The 26,555-nt window shown below is 43.0% G+C and overlaps 2 protein-coding genes across 2 annotated transcripts in view; both read left to right on the forward strand.

The window, feature by feature from the left end:
• lyst (lysosomal trafficking regulator) overlaps nt 1-6,707 on the forward strand; it is a 56,025-nt gene extending 49,318 nt beyond the window's left edge. Inside the window, exons 41-53 of the mRNA XM_080507057.1 lie at nt 213-279; nt 357-513; nt 828-968; nt 1,281-1,498; nt 1,605-1,835; nt 1,970-2,159; nt 2,249-2,385; nt 2,520-2,618; nt 3,208-3,347; nt 3,891-3,988; nt 4,100-4,256; nt 4,361-4,432; nt 4,549-6,707. Coding sequence (XP_080363183.1) covers nt 213-279; nt 357-513; nt 828-968; nt 1,281-1,498; nt 1,605-1,835; nt 1,970-2,159; nt 2,249-2,385; nt 2,520-2,618; nt 3,208-3,347; nt 3,891-3,988; nt 4,100-4,256; nt 4,361-4,432; nt 4,549-4,687 — 1,846 coding nt within the window. The 3' untranslated portion in view covers nt 4,688-6,707. The remainder of the gene's footprint in view (nt 1-212; nt 280-356; nt 514-827; nt 969-1,280; nt 1,499-1,604; nt 1,836-1,969; nt 2,160-2,248; nt 2,386-2,519; nt 2,619-3,207; nt 3,348-3,890; nt 3,989-4,099; nt 4,257-4,360; nt 4,433-4,548) is intronic.
• A 2,250-nt stretch (nt 6,708-8,957) lies between these two features.
• On the forward strand, nt 8,958-22,144 carry gng4 (G protein subunit gamma 4; the record flags this gene model as incomplete). Its single annotated transcript, XM_080508186.1, has 2 exons — nt 8,958-9,056; nt 22,016-22,144. 2 exons carry the CDS (start codon nt 8,958-8,960, stop codon nt 22,142-22,144), a joined length of 228 nt encoding a protein of 75 aa, XP_080364312.1.
• Between the last annotated feature and the right edge of the window lie 4,411 nt (nt 22,145-26,555).

Consider the following 26,555-nt stretch of genomic DNA (forward strand, 5'->3'; position numbering starts at 1 on the left):
CCTGGATCAAACCAATCATTTTTAAAATGTCGTTTCTCGCTCTGTTGTCATGAAGATGTTATATTGCAAATCTGTTTCTTCACTCATGGTGATGCATTTGTTACAAATGTGTCTTTAAACTTCAATGTGTTCTGATTTTGTGAATGAATTTAGCAAAATTGCCGTTTCTCACTGTGGACACTGACTCATCAGCACGTTGCTTTGCGTTGCAGGAACTTGATCAAACCCATTGCAGTGCAGTCGAAAGAGAAAGAGGATCGTTACGTGGACAACTACAGGGTAGGACCCCCGCTCACGCTCTCCGTGTTCTCAGAAGCGTCTGGTAAAGCGAACTCACTGGCATGTTTGTGCTGCAGTACCTGGAGGAGGAGTACAAGAAGGGGATCCGGGAGGACGACCCAATGCCGCCCGTGCAGCCGTACCACTACGGCTCGCACTACTCCAACAGCGGCACCGTGCTGCACTTCCTGGTTCGGATGCCTCCTTTCACCAAAATGTTCCTGGCGTACCAGGGTGAGTCACTGGAACGGCCCCGATGGCTGATCGGACTGAGAAGCCCGTTAGCCCGCCGCCACGAGTGGTTGCTTCATCTGTACGCTCCCCTCTGATCCGCTAAATCTCGCTGCCCCTTTTGGCTTCTTTCTTTTGCAGTAATTTATTTTTCATTCATCTCTGTCTCTCTCTCTCTCCCTCTCTCTCTCATCTGAGGCGTCTTTTTATGTGATGGTAAATGTATTCAGCAAGCGTGATGTTTTAAGGCCATGAAAGGGAGTGTTTTCAATCGGCGAGTCCCAACGTGTAATTAGATTGTCTTTGACCTTAATCAGACCAGAGCTTTGATATCCCGGACCGGACGTTTCACTCCATGAACACCACGTGGCGTTTGTCCTCCTACGAGTCCATGACCGACGTGAAGGAGCTCATCCCGGAGTTTTTCTACCTCCCGGAGTTCCTGGTCAACAGAGAGGGTAATTATTTCTCTGCGGTTTTTCTCTCTTCTCTCTTTATTCTTCATACCTGCTTGCATTCCAGATTCAGAATAAATTGTTTGACGTGTCCACAGCAGACCTTAACGTGATTAGAAGTGAAATGTAGTTTCTCTGCATTTAAAAAAAAAAAAAGAAAGAAAGAAAATGACTTCTAATGAATTTATTAAAAGATTAATGAAATGGAGAAAATAGCATGGATGGCTCGACAATGACGTTTTTTTTTTTTTGTTTTTTTTACCGTTCATAGTATCTCCTTTTTGAAAGTAAATAATGTGACCTGTCCTTGGATAGGTTTTGATTTTGGGGTTCGTCAGAATGGCGAGAGGGTGAATCACGTGAATTTACCACCGTGGGCTCGCAACGACCCGCGTCTCTTCATCCTGATCCACCGACAAGGCCTGGAGTCGGACCAGGTCTCCCAGACGCTGTGTCAGTGGATTGATCTGGTGTTTGGGCTGAAGCAGAAAGGCAAAGCTGCAGTCCAGGCCATCAACGTCTTTCACCCAGCCGTACGTATTCGGCAATCATTGCCTCTGCATGATATCGGTTAGATTTTCTTTTCTCCCCCCCCCCCCCGTTTCTTCTCTTATGCCATTTGCTCCTTACTTTTCACAGACCTATTTTGGCATGGACGTGTCGGCGGTGGAGGACCCAGTCCAGCGGCGTGCCCTCGAGACGATGATCAAGACGTATGGACAGACCCCCAGACAGCTCTTTAACGCCTCCCACATCAGCAGGGCGGGGCCCAAGCTCCTGATGGAGGGGGAGTTGCCGGCCGCCATGGGCCTCCTCGTTCATTTCGCCTTCAGAGAAACCAAAGAACCGACCAAGGAAATCGTCTGCCCGGTAATCTGACCCGCCGGCGTCGGTTGACCCGCTGGCCCACTGTGCTCCGAGGAACACGGGACTTGATACGCCGTCCATGAAATGACGTGCTCCTCACCTCCTCAATTTTCTCCCCCCCTCCCTCCCCCCCGCAGAGCCCGTTGCCATGGATCAAAGGTCTGAAGTGGGGTGAATACGTGGGCTCGCCCTCCGCTCCCGACCCGGTGGTGTGTTTCAGTCAGCCACACGGGGAGCGCTTTGGATCCCTGCTGGCGCTGCCGACGCGAGCCATCTGCGGCCTGTCGCGCAAGTTCTGCCTCATGATGATCTACAGCAAGGAGCAGGGTAGGACGCCCGCCACTCGCTCACAGTTCGGCCTCGGTGCGAGACGCGTCCGGCTGACTCTGCTTGTCTTTGTGCGTCTGGTGCTAAAGGCGTGCGCAGCATGCACAGCACGGACATCCAGTGGTCGGCCATCTTGAGCTGGGGCTACGCCGACAACATCCTGAGGCTGAAGAGCAAACAGAGCGAACCGCCCATCAACTTCATTCAGTGTTCACAACTCCACCAGGTAAACGCGGGTTTGACACGCTCGTAAAGTGTGGAAAGCTCAACGGGATCGGCAAGTAGCCGGCGTCGCTCAACCAGTGAGCTTTCGGGGTCGTCGTTTTCCAGTGTCCAACCGTCCCTCTCCGTCTCCTCCAGGTAACCAGCTGCGCCTGGGTGCCTGATGGCTGCCAGCTCTTTACGGGCAGCAAGTGTGGAGTCATCACCGCCTACAGCAACCGCTTCACCAGCGCCACGGTGGGTTTCCATGGCAACGTCCCCTTCTAACCTTCCGCCTCCACGCGAGAACCCGATCCACCCACCTGCCGCCCATTACACCACCCCCCCCACCCCCACCCCCACCCCCATCCACCCCCTCTTTAGGCAGCCTCACGGTGCTCAAACGCTCAGCTTCATTAGTCACATCACAGTTGCCCTTGAAACACATTTCCAGCGAGCCCAGAAGTGGAATTGGAGGTCTGAGAGTTCAGTCATCAGCGAGGCTTTCAGTCTTTCAGTCCCCCAACATCGACGCTTCCTGTTTCTCCGCCTCTGACGGGTGTTTCTCTAGCAATTAGTTTGTAAGGTTTTCGAAGCCCTTGTTTGGAAATGATTAAAGGAGGGGTTGTTATGTTGTAACACTTAATACCCAGACATTCGATCCAAGCTTTAGTGTGTGTGTGTGTGTGTGTGTGTGTGTGTGTGTGTGTGTGTGTGTGTGTGTGTGTGTGTGTGTGTGTGTGTGTGTGTGTGTGTGTGTGTGTGTGTGTGTGTGTGTGTGTGTGTGTGTGTGTGTGTGTGTGTGTGTGTGTGTGTGTGTGTGTGTGTGTGTGTTGTCTCGTCGCAGTCTTCAGAGATGGAGGTGGAATCTCAGGTTCACCTGTACGGACACACGGGAGAAGTCACCAGCCTGTTCGTCTGCAAGCCCTACAGCATCCTCATCAGCGTCAGCGACGACGGCACCTGCATCCTGTGGGACCTCAACAGGTTGGTATGACTCGAGCTGCAGCCGCGGGTCTGAGATGCTGCTGGCGTCGGGAGGGGAAAAACGGTGTCAGGTGGGAATGACGGGTTCAAAGTTCAGCAGTAGACAGTGTAAAATCTCCCATTTTAACCTCAGCCAAGGTTTTAACACTGGGAACAGAAGCTGACGTTTGTGGCGTTTCTTTTAACATTTCCGTTTTGTGCAGTGACCTTGAGTGTCCTGAAAGGAGAATGTAGCAATTAAATATTTTCTTATTATTAAAATGGAAATGTGACAGGAGCGGTAGCTCTTGGCAACAACTCTGTTGAGAATCTGCAGATACTTAACCTTAAAATGAAAATGGGATTTTTTTATTTTTTTATTTTTTTTGTGGTGATATAAATCTCTAAAATGACATTTTGCCTTGAATTGATGTCATTGTTATTGTTACTTTAACAATTAATTGAATAATCGGAGCCACAATATTCAGTTTATAGCACAAAGTTTATGGAGAAACTTGATGTTTTCTGAGCCACCCTGTGTTTTGTCTCCCCCCCCCCCCCCAGACTGTGTTATGTTCAAAGTCTCACCGGCCACAAGAGTCCGGTGACGGCGGTGTCCGCCAGCGAAACCACCGGCGACATCGCCACAGTGTGTGATTCGGGTGAGGAGTGTCCTGTTACGTAAACCGAACCATTATCATTCCAATGTTTTTGATGCGCGTAATGACCTCTCTTTGTTTTGTTTGTTTTTTTGTTGTTTTTTTTAACTCCAGAGGGCGGAGGCAGCGACCTTCGCCTGTGGACGGTGAACGGCGACCTGATTGGTCACGTGCACTGCCGAGAGATCATCTGCTCCGTGGCGTTCTCCAACCAGCCGGAGGGCGTGTCCGTCAACGTCATCGCCGGCGGTTTGGAGAACGGAGTTGTGAGGTGGACAGATTTTATTTTATTTGTGTGTGTGTGTTTTCCTCCTCCTCTTGTAAACACACTGAATTATTTACACTGATGGCTTTTTGCTCCTGAAATGTTCTCAGGCTGTGGAGCACCTGGGATCTGAAGCCAGTGAGAGAGATCACCTTCCCCAAGTCCAGCAAACCCATCATCAGGTATTTCAGCACTTTCGCTTCTCTTGATTTAATATGCGATTTTTTTATTTTTAATTTTTTTAATAATTTTTTTTTTTTTTTTTTTTGGTGACCAACTCCCATCTCGCCCGCCTCAGTCTGACGTACTCGTGCGACGGCCACCACCTCTACACCGCCAACAGCGAGGGCACAGTGATGGCGTGGTGTCGACGGGACCAGCAGCGCATGAAGCTGCCCATGTTCTACTCCTTCCTGAGCAGCTACGCCGCCGGCTGACCGCCGGTCTGACGTTTTACTTCGGTCCACTTCTCAGCAGGAGGGACCCCCCCCCTCCCCCCTCCCCCCTCCCCCCTCCCTCTCTCCCTCCCTTTCTCCTCCTCCTGCCGTCGGCCTTGACAGTCGGGGAGACGCGTCCGCATGGCCTCAACCTCTCTGAGCCCCCCCGACTTCTACACCAGAGCCAACCCCAGCATCAACAACCGTTGACGAGAATAGTATTATATGTATATAACTATATATTTCTAAACATACTGAGCAGGAATGTGGAATGATGATTTAGTCGAGGCTGCAACAGACACTTTATAAAAATAGTTTTTTTGTTTTGGTTTTTTTTCTGCTCTTTCTCCCCCCCCAGAACGTTTTCTTTCATTTGTTGAGCGTTTCATTTCTTTGATTCCCTCTTCGGTGTTTCTTCCCATCTTAACTCTTTCCCTGGATTAAGCTGCTATCGTCTGGCCGAACCGGAACATAAAGGTGCGAGGACCCCCCCAGAACCCCCCCCCCTCCGCCTTACTGCATGTCACCGTCTGACAGATTGCAGCCCGAGCTCGGCGAGCGTGTCTTGCTGACGCTGCAGCGGCTGGCGGGGAGGAAGCCCTTCCTGTCACCGGGAGACGTCCGGCTCCGTGGGAGTGCGACGCCCCTCCGCTGGGCTGTCTGCTCCACTCAAGTCTGAACACTACAGCGTCTCAGCCCAGCTTCACTTCCTATACCTCTGCGGAGGAAGTCGCGGGGCGACGGGATGAAGCGTACCTTGTGTTGCCTGCTGTTCTGCCCTACTTCTGCATGCCAGGATGACGCTGACCTCGACTGTGTGAATGTGGACGTTTCTTGCCATTTTGCTCTAATAATGTCCGTCGCCTCTGTTGAACCTGACTTTTTGTTAGATGTTAATGTTTTGTTTTTTTTATTTATTACAAACAACATGAAGGTTCGTCTTTTCTTTCCCCTCCATCCTCTCGTTCCCTCGTCCGACGCTCGGCTGCACTACAACCACTTTGACGGCTCGCTGGAAGTCTGAGAAAGCAATTAACGAACGGCATTAAACACCTGAAGAAGAAGTGGAGAGGACTTCTCCTGATTGCCCCTCGGTTCACTTCCTGACGTACGACCCGCGCTGAGGACCGGTGCAGCATCACTAAAGGGTTGTTGTAGGCAGGAGCGCCTGACGACACTGAAGCTCTGCTTTTCACGACGGCCACACATTAAACCTGTGAAGCCTTTTTTTTTTTTTTCTTTCTTTTACATTCCCACTCAGCTTACTGCACTGTGTGTGTGTGTGAAGTGGTAGTTTCATTCAAGACGAGCCAACAAATTGTGGTCTTAACACGTACTGAGCTTTGATTTAACCCCAGAAAGCAATACGAGACACAAACATGCAATACATTTATTTTCTAAAGCGATGCTCCATGTAGGAAGAGACCAGATGTTTGTTTAGTCACAGCTGTGAAAGCAGTCTTCTTTTTTTTCGCCTTGGCCGCGAGGCGCCTGTGTGAAAACATGAAGTCTTACCGTTCACACTTTGCGTTTGATTTGTATACGTCAAAAGGGAAGATAATCTTATTCTATCATCATTCCTTCGTGTGTCTAATTCTCTCCTCCTCATCCGACTTGGACTGTTATGTGCAGGTCATGTTGTTACCGAGTTTGTTTATTGTTCATCCAAAAAGTGTTTTTGCATTCCCCTTCTCGACGTTGAAGGTAAAATATGAACCTGCAAACTTTTTCTTTTTTCTCGCGCATCCAAATGTCTGTACGTGTGTTTTTAATGAAGAAGAAAAATGGCAAAGACGACCGTGTGACAGAAGGAAGTTATTATTTTTCTGTTTAATAACTTAAGCTATGCATAATTTAAGAGCGTTGTAATTTTTTTTTTTCTTGCACCTCTGGTCTGCTGTGGCATCTTGGACTGAGGTTCAGTGTTTTGTTTTTTTTTGTATATATGTGCGTTTATGTATGTATGGACAAACCCAAGTGATGCGTATATTATAAATATATAAATATATATAAATATTTGAAGAAATATTACATGGTGGTCATTGTTTTTCTTTGTGTTGGGGGGTGGGGGGGGAGAAGGTGCGTTCAGGGACACCTTTAAGAAAGAAGATTTAGATTTAGATGGGTTTAGATGAGGCCCATCATGCAGTTGGAGAGGAGGAAGGAGGAGGAGGTGGGTGTGGGTGTGGGGGGGGGGGGGACCCGGTGATGTCAAAGCTGATGTAGAAAATGAAATGGGGAAGCCTGCAGATCTGTGGTGCCTTCTGCTTCTGCTGCAATAATTAAGCTGATAATTGAACCAACAGGCGTCGGTGCGGCTTGTGGCGGAGAGGGATAAAAAAAAAAATCAACAACAAAAAAAAAAACGCGCCCCGGCTCGCTGCTTGGTCCGCCGCACCGAGTCCCTCCTGTACGCCAGGATCTGATCGTCACACTGAGGTTTCCCCCCCTGCTGCATGCGTAACATCTCTCCGAATCCAGCCGTGGTGCTCAGCAGGACCCCCGCCGCTGCGCCGCTCGGATCTCCTTCTCTTTCCCACACGGAGGACGACGCACGACGCGCAAACGGAGGCGAAACCTCCCCCCCCCAAAAAAAAAAAAAACGCCAAGGATTTATTATTTACCTCGGGCTTTTTTTTTTTTTTTTTTTTTTTTCTCTCCAGCTCCTGACCGAGACGAGGCTGGGATTTCCTCTCATCATTTCATATTTGACAGATCCTCTCTCTTTTTTTATTATTACTGTGTGCGCGCAAAACGTGCGCGCGTGTGTGTGTGTGTGTGTGAGTGTGAGTGAGTGAGCGTGTGTGTGTGTTGGGTGGAGTCAACCCGGAATTCTCCAAATTGGAAAAACCATTGGCACATTTCAGGTAGGTCGGAGGCTGAAAGCCTACATATTTATGCGCTCCTAGGCACACAGTGCGGCTCCGCTTCAGGGGATTTATTCCCTTTAGATGGTTTCCTGCCATGTTGTTGTTTTTTTATTTATTTATTTAATTTTTTTTTTTCATAATGTCTCTGTTGCTCTGCTTTAACCAGGCCCGCAGCTCGCGCTGTGCGTCCACTGTTTAGTCGCTCATGTTTGACAGATCCGCATCAACAATTAGCCTGGTTCCATTTGGATACAGCGGCGGCATAGAGCCGAAGAAACCTTTAGGATGCACGAGCCGAGGAAGAGGAGAAGGAGGAGGGAAACCTGCATGCATGAAGGCCTGATGGCTCGGATCTCATTAAAAGCTATAAATTGATCCACCGGTGATGGATTAGAAATTATTCGCCTGCATCCTCCTCCTCCTCCTCTTCCTCCTCCTGCAAACATTTGCATTATAAAGCCCGATTAAATCCATTTGATTTCGACTTGATGCGATAGAAATGCAATAAGCAAATCGATGCAATGGAGGGAAGGGAGAGAGAGAGAAAAAAATCCACTGTGAGTGGATTTGAGCAGCAGCCCACCTTCATATTCACATGCATGTTATTATAAAACACATCTGCGGTCAGGTGTCACCTCCTCCTCATCATCTTCCTCCTCCTCCTCCTCTTCCTCCTCCTGCTGCCTGAACTGGGACACATCAGGAGTGAGGAGGGGGGTCAAAGGGGGCCTGGGATGAGAACGGGATTAGGTAGATTGATCTGAAGGAACCAGGCTGCAGCTGCACTGGAGGACAAAGTTGACAAGATGGAATAACGGTCAGATCTGATCCAGGGCCAGTTTCAGGTCCCATAGAGGAAGAACATGCACCATGCAATACCCTCAAATGTCTCAAGTGCTTTTGAGCCTTGCAAAATAAGCCCCGCTGGCCTGTTCCTCTGTGTGTTTTAATCACACCCTCTGTCATTTCTCTTCTAGACAATTTAGACCCAAAAAAAAAAAAAAAAGAAGAAGAAGAATCGTGCCTGATCACTGACTGTAAAATTACAAACTGCCGGCCAGCTGCTGCCTTCACAGATCTTTCTTTAGATAAAATGGAGTTTGGCTGCTTTAAAATAGCAAGCTAGCGCCCTCCTCCTTGCAAAACCAGTCTTTTTAAATACAAAAAAAAAAAAAGGCTGAGGTAGAGAATGGAAGCTACTAAGAGGAGGATGGAGGGGGGCCGAGACACTGCCTGGGGGTCTGCCACTTTCTGCATTAAATGTGATGTTCATTGACTCTATGTGTCCCACCCCCCCTCCCCCTCCCTCCATCCCTCCATCCCTCCTTCCCTCCATCCCTCCTTCCCTCCTTCCCATCCCACCTCTCATCTTTGTGGCTGTTTGACGTCACAGGAGCACCATGAAGGACGGCATCGCCAACAACAGCACGGCCAGCATCTCGCAAGCCAGGAAAGCTGTGGAGCAGCTGAAGATGGAGGCCTGCATGGACAGGATAAAGGTACTGGCGCTTCACCTCTGGCTGTGTGTCACTACACACTTTGCCGGTTTTTAAAGACGCACACGCCAACGATGCACAGTATTAGATCTATGCCGATACCGTGCCAATGTTTTGAAAGCTAAAATATTGCCGATCACCCACGTCGATCTGATGCGCGGTCGAAGGATATGCCGGCGCGTCGAAACCGGTGTAGATAATGACATTCACTTCACAAAGGAAATGTTTCAATCTCAAGGAATCAGAGAAATGTGACCAGAAACAGCAAAGGTGGAGAAATAAATAAATCACGCAACTCCAGTAAATTAGGTGCGAGAGAGAAAACACGGCTGTCAGGAAGAAAAACAAATAATCCAAGCACAAAAAACATGAACATCTACATAAGTGGCTCTATTTATCATAGGCTGATTTGTTGCCGTATGCTCGACAACATTGTTGTTTGTCTTTTCACCTGATGTCATGCCGCCCCACACTGGTAAACAGTTATTTAACGCTTTTATGAAGTCGAACGTTGGGAAAGCTTGCGCGCAGGTCGGACACTTACATGAATAAATGTGTGAACGTGTGGAGTGACGTGGCTTCTGGTCCTGGCTTCAATTTTTCTCATCACATGAATACGTTTTATTATTAGCGTTTGCTTCCTGGCTTGTCTTGCTGTTGTAAAATACTCACAACACAGTGAAATTGTTTTGTTTTGGGGTTGGTTTTTTTGCACAGCATGTGAAAAAAACGAGTTCAAAAAGTAGAAAATGAAAACATTGCGAAAAAGAGTTTGTTTTCTGACAGACACAAGGAGCGGGATGCTAACTCGCTATTGGTTGTGGTCTGTGACGTTTTAGGTCAACTGAAGTGGCTCGATAATAACAAACTGAAACCGTGAGCATCAACACCTATTGTCTCCACGTGGGCAGGTTACAGTCCTGTCACCTGGAGAAATGTATAAACGGTTAACAGTTTACTAAATTGTTAAATTTTTTTCTCCTGCATTGTCGGAATTGTGGCTCTGTTGTTCGTTACTCTGATGCCAAAACATGAACTTTGGTTCTTTGCGTTCATGAATGCATTAACTCATTCATTACATGGGTTCATTCAGTGGAAGTGAATCTGAATAGGTCTTTTAGGGATTATCGCTTCACTGGTAAAACTAATGAGCCATTGTCAACAATGCATCATCAGACTCACAATGGATCAATTTTTAATGTAAAATAGACTCAAATCCTGGTTTTTGTCGCACGTTTTCTTATTGCCTGTTCCTGACTTAACGCTCACAATAGCCACCATGCCACTCAAAGTAATCGCTGCTATTGTATCCTCCTGATTAGTAGACGTGAGTCGTGATCTGGTATTTATTTGAGAATTGCATAAAGTGACTGCCTCAACGCAACGTCATTTGAGATCCATTCATCTGTGTTGTTTTTTTTAAACATTTTCATTTAAGGCCATGTTTACACATAGGTGGGTATTTACCAAAATCAATATTTCCCCCCCACTGCAACAAGTCAAATCTAGGCAAGATATAATTTCTTAAATTAAGTGAAAAATTACTTGTTTTTGACTAATAAGTTATTTTTGCTTAAAACAAAATTGTCCGCATAAGATTATTATTCTAGTCTTAAGATGATTATTACTTTATTTTCTTATTAGCGAGAATGGTCTTGGCGTTGAGTATTAAGAACTAGTTATAAGTACTGTTTGGCTTAAAACAAGCATTTTTCTCATTTTAAGATGACTGACCAGCAATCAAAGGACCTGAACTGGCATTTCATGAGCCCAATCTTCTTATTTTAAGATTTGAAAATAATAACAAATGAAAATAATACTTGTTTTGAGTCCAAAAAGGCTATTTTCAAGATGCTGGGTCATATGGGGCGAGAATTGTTTTCTTATTTTTGAAAATCTTGTCAAGTAAAATTACTTGTTCTGTTGGCAGATCATTTTGCTTATTTTAAGTATTCATTTTCTTGTTTTAGTATATTTTTTTTCGGAGGAATTTTTGCAGTGCCTCGGTTATTTATAACATCTACATTCACGCCATCGTTTTCAAGCAAATGCCCATCCACGCCTCAAAGCTGAGGCGGCGTTTTAAAATTTCATCACTCATTTTCAAAAATATATATCTATATCTGGGGGTTTGGAAAGAAACTCGCTTTGCAACGAAACACCAGCTCATCACACCTATGAGGCGGCAGCATTAATTACGTCACTGATGCGTCGCCCCCCCATTTATCCATCTTCTATCCAAACAATGAAGCGCAGGGACCTCTGTCTCCCAAAGAGATCCTATCCTCTCCACGGGGACCTGTGTCAAAGTCCGAAGCTTTAAATTAGCTCATGTTCTGCATCTCCTGTCGTACTTCTAATCTCTTGACGAGGCCGTGGATCATAAAAACTCATCGTCCTCCAACAGAACGCCGTTAAATATTGACTTTTAGTCCTGATACAGGCTCGATGGTGACGATCGGTCGTCTTTCTCGAAAACATCTTTTCGCTCGTTACTTTAGCATTAGTCCATTTCAATAGACAATGCAAGACATTGTTTTACCACAGTGGGTGTTGACCCCCGTCGAAAGCAGGTTTTTTCTCGTGTTTCTTATACGTTGGGGGGGGGGGCTCCTCTCGAGATCTCTATCGAACGACTTCTTGTGCAACTTTAAAGGCCGTGTCATCATCACCCCGGCTGCGAGCTTCTCATGTGCTCGGGGAATGATTGCCCCGCAGGCTGGAGGCTGTTCGCTCAGCGTTCTCGAGCAGCTACTGGAAGCTCGCCATACATCATCATCCCGACTCAGCACGACGGCCCCGCTCGCGAAAAAAAGCCTCCTCATCGAAAACACAGAAAGATGATTTGAACTTAGAACGATTGCGAGTAGATGATTTAACCCACGGCGTATATATGTTTGTTTCCGGAGAGTTAATCAATTTCAGTGGTTGTCAAATTTCTACGACATCCACCAAAGGGGAGGGAGGATGAGATCCTTTTCGAAGAGCTTGAACCACATATTCTTCATTTTCAATTGAAATCAGAAACATACTTTATGAAAAAAAAGGAGGGCAAGGACGACTTTTCTTCTCTGGCACAAGATGTGCGTGAATCTATGTTTGTGAAACTGTTAGTAACATACAAATGGTTGTCGGAGAATAACACTGTTGCACTTAAAGGTTGAACTAAAGTTCCCAAAAAATCAGCTCTAAAAATGTGTTTCAGAAATATTCAGGGTTTATTTGGCTCTTTGCTTTATCATCACCACGGCTGCACTGTTTGAGTGGATAACTTGTTAAGACGCATTGCTTTCAGTTTTATGGTCACTTAACCAATACACACCCATCAGCCACTTTATTAGGACCATTTTGCTGGTTTTTGGTCGCTTTTTTACCTCCCAGGGTGCATTGATTCTTTCACTCCTTGGATATTTTGGGGTCCATATTGACAAAACATCTGCAGATTTGTTAGTAGAACATGGACCCATTGAGATGTGGTAACTGTGGAGGTCTTCAGAAGGAAGTTATCATTTTATTCAAGAAACCACTTCCAGGATGGATCCAGACGTTCCTCCTGAGTGTTGCAGCGGATGTTGTACCGCCTTCTGCTGATCATCAGATCAGAGATAGTCCTCTGCATGTTGGTTGTAATGAGCGGCTATTTGAGTTATTGTTGTCTTTTTTTGTTTTATCATCTTAAACCAGTCTGGTCATTCTTCTCTGACCTCAACAAAGCATCTTGGCCCAGAGAACTCCTACTCCCCGAGTGTTTTCTCTTTTTCAAACCGTTCTCAGCTCAGCTGATCGGCTGTTTCTGAAGTATTCAAATATTCAATCAACAGTCACATTTAATGCTTTGAATGTCGGCAGCACATCCTCGCCATGTCTGCAAGTCAAAAACATTGATTTCCTCCACATATTTGAGTGACTGAACAGGTATATCTAAAATAAAAATTGGTGTGGTGAATTATTAAACTATGAAAAACATCATTCAAATCTCGTGTGTGATTCTCACGAACTCCACTTTCTGCCCGCAGACATTCATGTAGCCCCGTTTTAGAAACGCTGACCTACAAAAAAAAAAACCTCATGTGACTCACATATCATGTATGAACAACATAGCCATTACCATGTTTATTGTTTTTTCCCTTCAGTGTATCACTATGACAAGATATACAGCCCAGAAAAATAACTTTGATCGTGAAAAATTCTGTTCTAAAAAGACAATTCTGACAAGACAATTTTTTTTTTTAATTCTCAAATGGAATCAACTTATCTTGAAATAACCAAATGTAAATTGTAAAAGTGAGTATGATGAAAAGTGAGTATTTTTAGTTTGGGCATGTGAAGCAGCTCACGACTTCATATGTTGTTACTGTAGAAAGAATATTGAAAGCAATGAAGCCAATCTGGGGAGGAAAAAAACCAATCAACTGGAGCAAGAGCAACATAATAGTAACATAACAGCCAGTTACAGCAAAAAAAAAAAAAAAAAGCTTAATTTTTCTCAGATCTGTATACTATTTATTGAATGCAATGGCGCTATGAGGTTAGCAGTGTGGGCAGCCATGTTGGCATGAAGCTTGAAAGCTCTTTCGTGGAAATAACGAGAGTTTCCAAGACCGGCTCAAAAACCTCAAGGAGGTTGGACGCCAGTCTTCTTAGACCGTCCATTTGAATTACTAAATAGACAGCTTGTGCTTTCCTTCTCCTCCAAGCCAGTCCTCTTGTTTTGTTTGGTATTTTTTTTATACAGTATATTGAGGTCCAAATCGATCGTCAATTTTTTATTTTTCTTCCAGTTTTAAAAATGTTGCTTTGTTTTGGTGCAATATGGTACGATACCATGCCGGGAGAAACTTGTTGCCTCTGTGGCACGATTTTTCAGCTTGCTTGAAGTGTGTGCGGTCGAGTTGTTAATATTCAGTTCTGAATCACAATGCTGTTTTACATGAGTATTACTATTCTTATGTTAAAGTAAACACGTGCCATAGAAGGTGCATTCACGCCGTACTGCTGCACGTAATTTCATGTTACATGTGCTCCGGATAGGATGTTTTCCATTCGTACTGACTGGGCATCCAAAGTTGTAAACTGTATGCTAATTCACACTCCCACTGAACAAGGAATGTAAACGCGGCATGCAAAGTGGGGTTAAGTTGTTATCTTGAGATGAGGAGTATTTGGATCTGACTCATCGGTTTTTCTGTCACTTCTGGGTTTTCTGGGAGACAAAGTGTCAGATTTGAATGTAAATGGATCTTAAATGTCACGTCTGATGTGTATCTGAGCGCCTTTTCACTCCTCTCCACAGTGGGTCTGACAAAAAAATGTAAGCTTTTATGAATAATTGATGTCTGTTCTCATTTCAGTGAGACTTTCGTCTTCGGGGGGGTAAGAAAAAAAAAAACCCACGACCTTTGGAGAAGCAAATTTTTACTTCACCCAACCTTTGTTGTTAGTCGCAATATTCCTGTTTTGCATGCAGTTTTCCTTTTTGACTAATGGGGATCACATTCATGTAATCAGATACAATGATGTTCAAGGGAAAACGAAATGACTGCATTAAAAAGGGAGAGGAATTCAACTGGTTTCGACGGAAGGTTATAACAAGCTGGAGGCAGTTATAAATATTATACTTTGAAGTATTTGCATATTTTCGTGCAAATCCAAAGGTCAACAGGAGTGTGTTCATCTGAAAACGAAAACAGTGCGGCACGATTTCACATCTGTATTTTTCTCCCAGCAGTTGGCAGGTGATTGATGGCTCGTCAGATGTGGAGAGCCAATTATTACTATTATTATTATTATTTTCAAATGAAGAGGCATGTGGTTGAATTAAAAGCAGAGCGAGGCGAGGAGGAAGCAGAGAGTCGGCCACGTCTGGCGATCCCCCTTAAATTTAATTAAGGGATCTGACGAGGAGGGAGAGCGCGCGTCGGTGACGAGGAGGCGCTCTCCGTGCCGTTGATTGAGGGATCACCACGTCCTCATTAATCAGCTGAAGGAATGTGATCTGTGCTAATTAGAAGGACTCTCCTTCCATCATGGGGCTGCAGTGTAATTACAATCAGCCCGGGTCTAATGACGCACACTGCAGTACCGCGGTTTGTCCTGTGGGGCCCATGCGCTCTGCAGAGGCCCGATCTGCAGTTACATGATAATATAATTACTGTTTTTTTGTTTTTTTTTCTTTGACTATGGAAATAATTAAGCTGTTTACTTGTATTGTAAAAGAGGGCTTTGATAATATGCCTGCTGTGTGCAGGTTTGAATGCTGCGACGAATGTCTGTTTCGGGTCCTAATGAATAGGTTTCCCTCTAATATTAGTTAATTCATTAAGCACTTTGCTCTTTTGAGTTGCTAAATTCACAACTAAGTGTTGAAATACCTCTTTAAAGACGTTTGTGCACCAGAAAACATTTAAAGTCACCCAGAACGTGACATGTTATTGCTCTACTGCGTTTCCTCTCTGCAGTGTCTCAGTTTCTGGTGTAAAAGTTTCATATCCGAAACTACCGGAGATTGTAAGTTTCTTGTCCAGTGTTTCCACAGCAGAGTGAATATCTTACGTCTCCAGGAGCTGCTGTGTGTGAAAATCTAATCGATTGGCCCTTGGATGATGACAAGTCATCTCTGAGGATTTTAACTAATTTGGGTCAATTGGGTTTTTGCAAAAAGTTGGCCAAATACATACTTACAAACCAATAGATACATAAATACAAGCAGCCAAAAACAATAACCATCACCACCAACCTGTGTTGGCAAAGGTAAACAACATAAAATAACATCGCTTCCTTTATACAGTGCTTAAAAGCATCAATTTAGCCAGATTCAACAATCAATCTACCAGAGGGCACCTCTTTGATTTAGAAGAAAAATAATGTTTATTTGTTGTTGTTTTTTTGTCAAAGCAGTGGTGAATGCAATAAAATGCTAATACTTTTTCCAGCCCAGTAACAACAAATATTGACATTTTAACATCAGTCAATCCATAAAAAGACATCAGAAGTATCAGTGTTTTGCTATCGATCTGCGCATCATTCAAAGGAAGTCAATGATAAGTGACATGGGGCGGACAGAGCAGGCACAGTCGGGGGCAGCGTTGCAGGTGGCGGGGATCTGTGAGGCTGGCAAACACCTTGTGGCGTCTCCACTACTGTGAATATTGACATATCATTCCTCATGGACTTGGACAGCTGCTCCGAAAAATCTTAAATCTATGTTATTTCCTAATCTCATTAGTGCCCATGTGGTTTCAGGTGGTACTGCAGCTTTTGGTCGACGTCTTTAAGACTCCAGGAGACAAACAGACATATGATATAAGGAGTGTAGACTGATGTGTCCTTTGTAGTTTTTAAAACTTGGTGCGGTTGATAATTCATTGCCTTATCGTTTTAACTTTGCTTGTCAATATTTAAAAAAAACAGTCGATGGAGCTTCTTTGTCCTGATGTCCAGTCGAGGTATTGACGTGTTTGCTTGTATTCATAAACACAATCGCAAGTGTTTCCTTGAAGGGATCATTACATTTGTTGTCTTCTTTGTTCCTTTCACTGGTCACAAATGCGATATACGTCACAGCAGTCCAGGCAGGACATGAGTGTATTACTGTGTTCATTACACATCTGGACCATTCTGTGTCCCGAGGTTTCCCCGTCAGGGTTCAAAGTTCATAGTGACACTGTTTCAGGCCTTCAAGTCAATATAGGCAGTACCCGCTGTAATACAACCAACATCAGCTCTGTATATGAGGCACATATGGATTCCCGTTTCAAGGGGCAGCAACAGATTATTCAAGGTTTCCGTTAGAAACTCAAAGAATTTAAAAAATCTCAGTCAAATTGCAGGTCATTGAAAGTCAACTCCTTTTTGCCTGTTTTCTAAAATACTCTTGCAGTCGTATTGAAGCTGATCAGACTTTAACAGCACCATAGAGTGTTGCAAAGACGGATCCAGAGAGCAGGTGCAGCGTAGCAGACATAAATAATAAAGACACATTAGCTGGAAGAAGGTGGCGACAGTACAGTTGTTAGAGCAGAAAGCGAACAGAATCATGCAGAGAGGTAGCCACGCGTGATGACACTGCTTTGTCACTTTGCCTTTATTCAGTTTGTCGCACTGCTGGATGTTGGAGGGTTTTTTTCTTTTTTCTTTTTTCTCCAATTCCTCTTTGGGTATTTCTAAAAGTACAGGATGGAAATCAAAGTGGAAGTGAAACTGGAGAGGACACCGCGGCGTGTTTCAAACCTTAAACAGGATAGCGCTGTTTTGTGACGACATTCAAAAGCAGTGAATCTGTGCAGGACTGCAGGAAAATGTGCAGGACTGCTCAGAAATCTACACATCTGATTGGCTTGATACTCATGTTAGGATCGGCAGAGTATATTTGCATTAGCGACGCCTTATAATTAATATATTCAAAGTATGCTTCCCTTTTTCTGGATAGAAAGTTCAGTTATATAACAAAATATCTCTTTATGGCCAAAGGCAGGGATTCAGTCGGCTTCCCAGAGGTTACTTAACATACTTTATTATTCCTAAAATAATCCTTCCATGACCCCCGTGTGAATGTCTCGGTTATGTTATGGTTATCTTGAACTATTTAAAGGAAACAAACCTTGATAATCAGGATTGTCATTGATCTCTATTCATTTTATAATCAGTCTCTTAACCATTTATAGATTTTTATTTGTTTTTATTTGAATGCTTTGTGATAACATTTAATCTATTGTATTTACATTCTTATTTATACATTCATTTAAGTTTAATTAACTTATCTGTATTTGTTTCCCTTTATTTCTGCCCTCTGCCTCAACCTCTTTGGGATAACAGGCACATTTTCTGCAATTTTAATACAAGTTGAATACTTATTGAAAACTATGAGTGTGGCCACCCCTCTGCTTAACATATGTTGGCAGCTTTCTTTAAAAAAGATAATTCTTTTGAGAACAAGTTGTGCCTTGACTTTGACTCGGTGACGTCTTGAAAGCCATTAGCTTGATTGTCTGGACCGACCCGATAATTAGGAAATGAATCCTTATCAGAAGACGTTTGAAGGGCTGGGTATCCTCATTTCATATTTTATGTTCACCAGGATTTCATTCACGATCCAGTTTCTACTGAATTATGAGCATTTCTATCTACTTCAGCAGGGCATATGCGAGCAGACATTAACACAGTGCAATTGAAAAGTAATTAAATTTTTTAAATAACCATGAATTATTTGAATAAAACAGCTTTTTTAACTGAATGTTTGTATTATAGGTTCATTAGAATGGCAACATGTGATAACAGTTGAAGACTGTATATGTAGACAATGTTTGACAATACTGATCATGTGAAAAATGTCAGGAAGTGTGAAAATTAGTAGTTCGTATGGGACAAAGACATGCAGTGTGAGAGTTGGTTTGGTGGGGGGTGATTGGGGGCCTTGTTGAAATTCTGTCCTTTAGGACATCTGGTCTAGTTTTTTTTTCCTAGCTGTCTATAAACATTAAGTTACAATCCCAAATAATGCATTGTATGGTTTTATTTGAGGTGCATTTGTTCAGATTAGTCTTAGTTTAGTTCTGAATATTCGGGATTCATACGTCTCAGCAGCACTAATCCTCTCTCCTTGTGCTATTTACTGCTGTCAGATGGTAAAAATGTGATAATTCCCATTCCAGGCCCGAGCTGAGAGGCATCTTGATGGATGCGGTGCGTTCGTTGTACTCTCTGGCGAGGGCAGCAGTGGGTGAGGTGAAGTGGCAGGCAGGAGATCAGATGGCTGTGTCCTCCACGTCGATCCCTGAGCCCTCGCATCCCTCTGATGCAGCTGCTCCTCCGCTCTCCATTTACCGCCTCCCCCTCCCGTGTCCTCCCACTCAGCCTCCCGAGCGCAACTCTGCATTCACGTACAGTCTGGCTGTACTGTAACATTTAAAGTGACTGTTTGACTTTGACAGAATTCACACGGCAACTTTTTTTTATTTATTAAATTTTTATTTATTAATTTATTTTTTTTACTTGTAGGGTGAGAAGTAAGAGCGTCGGGGTCTCTTGTTTCTGGTCACGGTCCCACCTTGACACCCGTCAGTCAATGCAGTCGGCCGCCTCATCCTCTCGCCTCGGGCTGAAGGAGGAGGCTTCACAGCCGTCGCCACAGGCACTGACACCTCGGGAATATGCAGCTTCAAAGAAAAAAAAAACGAAAAAAAACCTCTGACATTGCTCAGGTCTGATCTGGTGTAAGTTTAACTTTAAAAAAAAAAAAAAACATCTGCTCTGAGAGTAAACATGCAGTGATTTGCAAACAAGCCAAAAAAAAACCCTGCATGTGACACTGTCAGACTTGGCGAAACGACTTGTCACAGTGTTATTCGAACATGTTTGAGCCACTTCACGTGCTGATGAGTGGCGTGAGTCATACATGTTCGCTCTCCACACGCCGTCCACTGAGCATTAGCATCATCAGATAGTGACTGTGGGTGACTGAATTAAAGGCAGAGAATGCAACGAGAGTTGTTGTCATATATTGTGACCTTAATATTCATATTGACCTCAGTATTACAGTATGAGCCTAACTCGGGGCTCTGCAACATTTATGACTAAAAGAACCACATTTGTCCACTTTTCACCAAATAACATTTACATGGTGCTGTGCTATAGCTTGCCGTTCTTTTCTTTTTTTTATTAATCATTTTAACAATTTTCAGGCCTTTTCTAGCCATTTTTGGATGTTTTAACTATGCGTATAAGTTTTAAGATTTTTATTTTTGTGCCATTTTCCCATTTTTAACCACTTGATGTGATTCATGCCTCTTCAACCTTTAGTCATTTTTCCTCACTGTAGCTTTTTCAGGTGGTAATTGTCTCTGCACCTGTCAAGCATACATGTAACTTCACATCCTTCGCAGTAAAAAGCAAATCAGTTTTTCTAACTCTCCAGGTTCCCCCCCCCCCCCCCGAGTCGTTACATTTTCAGGATTCATTCAGGGTCGGCATTCTGAGAGGTTTGTCGGGGAACTCGACGTCTCTCACCTGCAGCGAGGCGGCGGGTGGGCGACGCATAGTTTAGTTGACTAAAACTAATTAATCCCCACACTTGTCACCTTGACAGATGAGTGTCCTTTAAAAAAAAAAAAAGAAGTCTTTTGTGCAATTAAGTTGACATAAAATGTTTATTTACACACAATTTTGGGAAAGCTGCAGGGAGCCGGTCTCGAGGGGCTGTAGAGCCACATGTGGCTCATGCAAACTGATGAGATATTGAAGACGTCAGCGCACCAGGTTTTTTTAAGATTGCTTCTTATGTGCCTGCGCTCTGGTCGGATTCTTGGTTATATTGTTGGGATCAACTTGAGGCAAGAGTGAAAATACATAGAGAAGATTATGTATACCAGCATCTCTGTAGGGCTGTTTAACAAACACTCCCATCACTGAGAGCATATTTCAATGTCTTTTGTTTTATCCTTTTCTCTTCAACTATTAGGACACAACTTATTATAATCAGACACGTGTCGCTCTTGGAAATCCAGTTTTGAGGAACGAATTTCATGAAGTAAACTTTATATGTATCAAAGTTCAAATTGAACTTGTGAATAGCTTTCTGTCTCAGTCTCACCTAAACAAAGACGCTTTGTCTTAAAGGAAGTAAGATGAATCATCTGGTGTCATTATGTTAAACTTTTTTGAGGAAGAAAAAAAAAGTTCTCGAGGGCATTTCGTGTCTCTTACAGACGGCAATTGAGGAGTGATCAAAAAAAGAATGGAGGAGATAAAACAGTGGCCTCGGGCTGAACTTAAAGCTGTAAGTCGCATGACTCAGAAGCACTATAGAAGAAAATTGTAATCAACCACAGACACAGACAGAAATTATCTGGAATGACGAGCAGTGCGGGCGAAATACTGTGGACGCTTTGAAATCTTTAGAAGATTAAAGCGAGGGAGTCCTCTCTGGGAGCCTCTGTTAAAATACATGTCGCTGTTTGTTTCTCTGACCATTTCTCATAGAATTTTGACCACCAGAGACCAGAGCTGCCCTTTTGAAGCTACGTCTTTAAATCTGACCCTCATGGTTTAGATCCTTACATTTTTACATTATACCTGCTTCTAGTACAGCAACGTTGAGGACAAAATGGTCACTTGCTGCCTTTATATATATACTCTTCACTTCTCCTGTCAGTGGATGTAATGTTTAGAACAGTGGCCTTCAACCTGTGGCTCTTCAGCCCTTCTGTAGCGGCTCCCTGAAGCTTTCACTAAAGTATACATCAATAAGCATTTGATCTCTTTTTCATTCTGTTTACACAACAGAGCAATTTTTAACTTGAGGCTAAAAAGGATTTTTTTTTTTTTAATGGCAAAAAAGGAACTAAAACCACAATACATAGCAAAAATTGCAAATAAGGCTTTGAAATCAAACTAAAATTTTGAAAATAAATGATCTCAAAACGATTGAAAACCTGCTTTATACCACTAAAATCCAGTACAAAACAGCTGGAAAGTAAATGTTGACCATCCTAAATCGTAATTGAAAATTCCTAGTGTTCATACATATATCAAAACCATATATAGTATATGAATATGAAGCTGTGGGTCGCCTATTTTTAAAGGTTAGAGATGATTTGTGGCTTCGGTTAAATTTGATTTGATGGAAAGTGCCAAAAACTGCTCTTTTGATCAGGAAGGTTGCAAACCTCTGGTTTAGGGTGATTCGGGCAACTGTTGTTTATTTGGTATAAAACAGGAGTGTCAGAGTCATACAGCCCAATTTGAGTGGACTGAACCAGTAAAACGACAGCATAATACTCTATGAGCCACAACTTCAACTCAAGGAAATGATCTAAAAATTGGTTTCACTGATTTTTTTGGTTTGTTTTGTTCAAAAAATGTTTGATTTTACCCCTGACTGCCACTCTTAATAATACGATGTAACTGAAGCCCATTTACCGGTTACTATCTGATCCCTGATGATAGTGATTCTCTGATCACTCCAGGTGTCCAAAGCAGCTGCGGACCTGATGGCGTACTGCGACGCCCACATACGCGAGGACCCGCTCATCGTGCCCGTCCCCGCCTCCGAGAACCCTTTCCGGGAGAAGAAGTTCTTCTGCACCATCCTCTGATGAGCCGCTGGTCGAGCCGTACAGGTGCAGGCACGCCGTTGCCTGGCTTCTCCGTCTTCACCACTCCTGAAGCTACTGGCCGTAGGCATTGAGTGGAGTTTTTCCAGGTGGACACTCTGTTGTTGGTCAGCTCTGTCCGGGTGGCTGAAGGTTTTGGGGGAAGTCAGCCACCAAACTGGCAACCCAGTGAGCATATCATGTCTTGTTAAATAGGTTTGTTATTGCTTTGTTATTAGAGAACAGCCTTGCTCAGTGCTTAATGAGATGAGAGATGTTTTTGTTTTGTTTTGTTTTTTTCTCCTTTTTAATCTTTTATTGTGCTAGATCTTAACTTGCCTCAGGAAACGGAAATTTGCCCAGTGTCTGACTTTTTTAAACATTTATACCCCTTTATCTGAATGGGAAATTTAAAAACAACAACAACAACAACAACAACAACAACAACAAAAACCACATAAACATTTAGTTTGACCATAATTCAAGTTACTTTTGTGTTTTGGTTTCACTATTTGTAGCAACACTTTACCAAAAGCAGCACTGAAGTGTGACACTCGTGTCCATAGCGGTCTCTCTTTGGGTTTCCATCCAGAGCAGCAGTTGACCCTGCTGGTTACTGTCGGGCAGCGCAGCCCGAATCGGTTTTCACACTCGGGGAAAACCAACAGCTCACGTCGCGAATAATTCCAGCCACACTCGTAATAAGAAGCGGTGGCAAGCGCTGTGCCACAGACAAATAAATGGACTGTTTATTGAAAGGTGCAGAGCTAAATGTTTCCACAGCGAGATGAGCTCCTCGGGGTTATCACTGTGCAAACAACCCCTTAAGTCAAAAATTATTTATGAATCTCCTTTTCCACGTGCTCTAATGTGTTCCCACCTTTGCTGCTCGTTTTGATTTACTCTGCACATACTTCATCCACTTCCAATTAGAAACACTATCAGTTCATCCTCCTCCTCCTTCTAATTGTAATATTTTCTTACAAGTTGCAGTACGTAACCCCCCCCCCCCAGTTTCCATCACAATCTCGTTTATTTCTCTGGGCATGTTTCCTGAGCCTGATTGTTTTTTGCCTGTCCTAGAGTGAATGGCAAGGCCTTTGACATTAATGCCAAACCAGAGGCCTGCATGTTTCTCCGCTCCTTTTTGACGGCCTCCTCTGTTTCCGAGGGGCCGTCAGTCTTTTAGAGTGTACAGTATGTTACAGTGCCAATCTCTGTGCGAGCGGCCCGGCCTCGGCGCCGACCTCCCACAGCCTTCTCTTTTTTCCATTTTCGTTTCGGTTTTTTTTTTCGGGAAGAAAAAAAAAGCACACCGTCCAAACATTTCCTTTACATGGTAGTTGAATAGCATTTGCTAATTTTTACGATGAATTGTTATGATCGTTATTAATATCGTTATTATCAGTAGTATTATTGAATATTTGTTGCACAGCACTGACAGCTACATGACGTGTAGTGCTACTAAGCTTGTATGATACTTAGAGGAAAGAAGAAGAAAAAAAACATTTATAAATCATGCAATTATTGATACTATCTAAGTATTTTTTAAGAACAATGTTGAGGGTCGTTTACATAAATGTGATCCCTTTGGTGGTTCAGGATTTTTTGCACCGTTTCTGTAAAAATGGAGAGAAAAATGTTCCTGGTACTTGAATAGCCTTCGCATTAGGAATCAAACTGTGATACTGGACTGTCACAACACACAAAATACCCTGTGTGCTCAAATTGTTTGCAGGATAATGATTTCTTTTCCTTTCCTATGTGAAAACCTGAGACAGACCTCAGGTCACTCTCGCTGACCTCATGTTCAGGATGGTGCCAAATCGGAAACGAGAAATACAACAGATAGAGAGATGAATATTGCATGGATTTATTTCTATCTATAACAGAGAGAACTATTATGATATGAAATATTGCCTCCTCATTGACTTTCTGGGTGCTACTCTGCACACACAAAATATCACTGGGGTTCGGAATATGTCAACAATGTGCAGCTGTATTCATGAATGGTATTTATCATTTTGGGTAAAAGAAAATCGCACTTAAATAGCAGGCTTTGTTTAAAAAAAAAAAATGGAAAAAAAATCATTTTCTGGATTTAATGAATTAAAGGAAAACAGCAACCCAATTGTGTCTTGGATATGTCTGCTTCACGTCTCCCACTGCACTCAGTCAGATCTCACTGATAACATAAAAAGGCCAGCGCCAATCAGCCAGGGTCTCGCAGAGGAACATGGTATTGTGGTGTGTAGTGGAGACCCCCTGTGGCGGAGCTCAACCACAGGCCATCTGGATGCACTCTTAATGTGTTGTGGCTCCTTTTTTTGGGGGGGGGAAGAATTATGATTCAGACCAGCCCTCGGCCACTTTGCCTTTTTACCGTCTACAATTGAGAGAGGAAGGGGAATCGTAAAAAAAAAAAAAAGAGGGGGGGGGTATGCCCAGGCTGCACTTTGCATGAAGAATAGCTGCAGTAACTCGGCAGCATCTCAAAGAGGCAGAACATCGTTTTCTTTTTGTTGGTTATTTCTCTCAACATAGAAACGTGAATGGAAATACATTTAAAACATGAGAGTTTCAACATTTCAGTTAAATTATCTTCATATTTATCCGCTGCAATTTATAACTAGTATTTATTTATTTATTTTTAGCCACTTTCAACGATAAACTTCACTGCACTTCTATCAGAGTCGGGCTTGTTGACAAACAAGGGGCATCAACTTGTGGGTTCTGTCAATGTAAAAAATATACTTTGACAGTTGATTAATTACAAGTTATTGTATTGGTTTTTTTGTTTTTTGTTTTACTTTTGTTGAATTCTCAAGGAAACAGCATGTGATTAAAACACGGAAAGTTAAACGATATATTTTTTTTAAAGCCTAGTGCTGTATATTATCTTAATTTGTTTCTAATTAAAGTCTTAGGGATGCAAATTTCCGCAATTATCAGTTTGCAAATGGATGATATGATTCTTCATTAACGCACCATTATCTCCTGAAGTTGTTTTCACAGATTTTACTTTTATTGTACTTTATAATATTGGTGTGACGAAGTTAGAAAACAATGTTGTCACAGCAATCCCATTTGTCTGTCAGTAAAAGCTGCTCAGTACATAACCACATAATCCCATGTCGCACATTACCTGGGTTTTTGATTGGCCTCTCTTGCTAAAAAGGGATGTTTATTCTTCTGATAATTTATCTCAAACTAATTATCATGTTAGAAATGTTTTTTTTGTTTTTTTTTAGGGCAAACCATTAGCATAACCCAAAAGTTTTATTTCCAGTATGCTGCACACTCTCTTTTGAGTCTTACTTTGGATTTTTTTTTAAAAACAAAACTTTCCTGACAAGGAAATGTACATCTATTGAGAAAGATGCGTTTTATGTACATAAGACTAAAATTAGAAATTCAAGAAGTAGGTCTCAGCATTATGTTGCAGGCACATGCTTCTCAGTTGGGACCAGACTGAATACAAAGAAATCTAAATAGATGTAGAGAAAAGTGGAGTCGGTTTGGACTGTTTTGAATGCAACAAAGCAGTAGAGAAAGAGGAAGAAAAATGCATGAGTCGGAATAAGGTAAATATGTTTGAATATATAAATAAAACCACAAATCGGAGACATAAACAAGGCTGGAATAGATGAAGGCTGGAAAGCCATAATAAAGCTGGATGCTGGGATGAGTTTCAAGAAACGCAGAGCATGCTATGAATAGCCGTTTCCTTTCAAATGAATAATGTTTTGGAGAGAAAGAACTAAATCATTGTAATGAGTATATATCTATGAATACGAGTCCAAAAGGAATTATATAATGTGCAGGAAAGTAATTATCCCTGGGGCCGTAGGTTATCTAATGCTGACAATCTCTGCAGGAGCAATTTTCCAAATTGAGCAGGAAGCCTCCAAAGTGTATGCAAAATACACAAGAATAGTAGTAATTTCTGATAACATTATTTATCTCCTGGCACAGCATGGTGTTTTGCAGCCGCCGCGTTGTGATTTCTACTCAGAACACTGGCATATAGTGCTCTGCATCCTGGCATTTTACAGTGCATTATTATTTTTCACTCAAACAGATGGCAGGGTCTCTAAAATTATATTTGTGCAACACTGGAATTCAATTAAAATCAATACAAACAAAATGTTTACAAGCAAGACAGCAGGCGCATTTGGTGGGGTGGCCCGATCCTCCTCTCCAAGAGTCACTGGTGTTTTCAAAGTCAGAAGAAATCCTCCTCAAGCATCCATTCCCCCCATGCACAATAGATTCCATTTAAATGATTCATGCGCAGCACTGAGAAACAGTGCTCTTAAAGTTTTCTTCTCATCTTACAGCAAAAAACATGTCACCTGAGTGTAAGGAGGATGAAGTGATTCATGTGTCGGCGCTCTGCTCTGAACATGCTCGT

This window comes from Blennius ocellaris (genome assembly GCF_963422515.1).
Source record: "Blennius ocellaris genome assembly, chromosome: 13".
In the NCBI taxonomy this organism is placed as follows: domain Eukaryota; kingdom Metazoa; phylum Chordata; class Actinopteri; order Blenniiformes; family Blenniidae; genus Blennius; species Blennius ocellaris.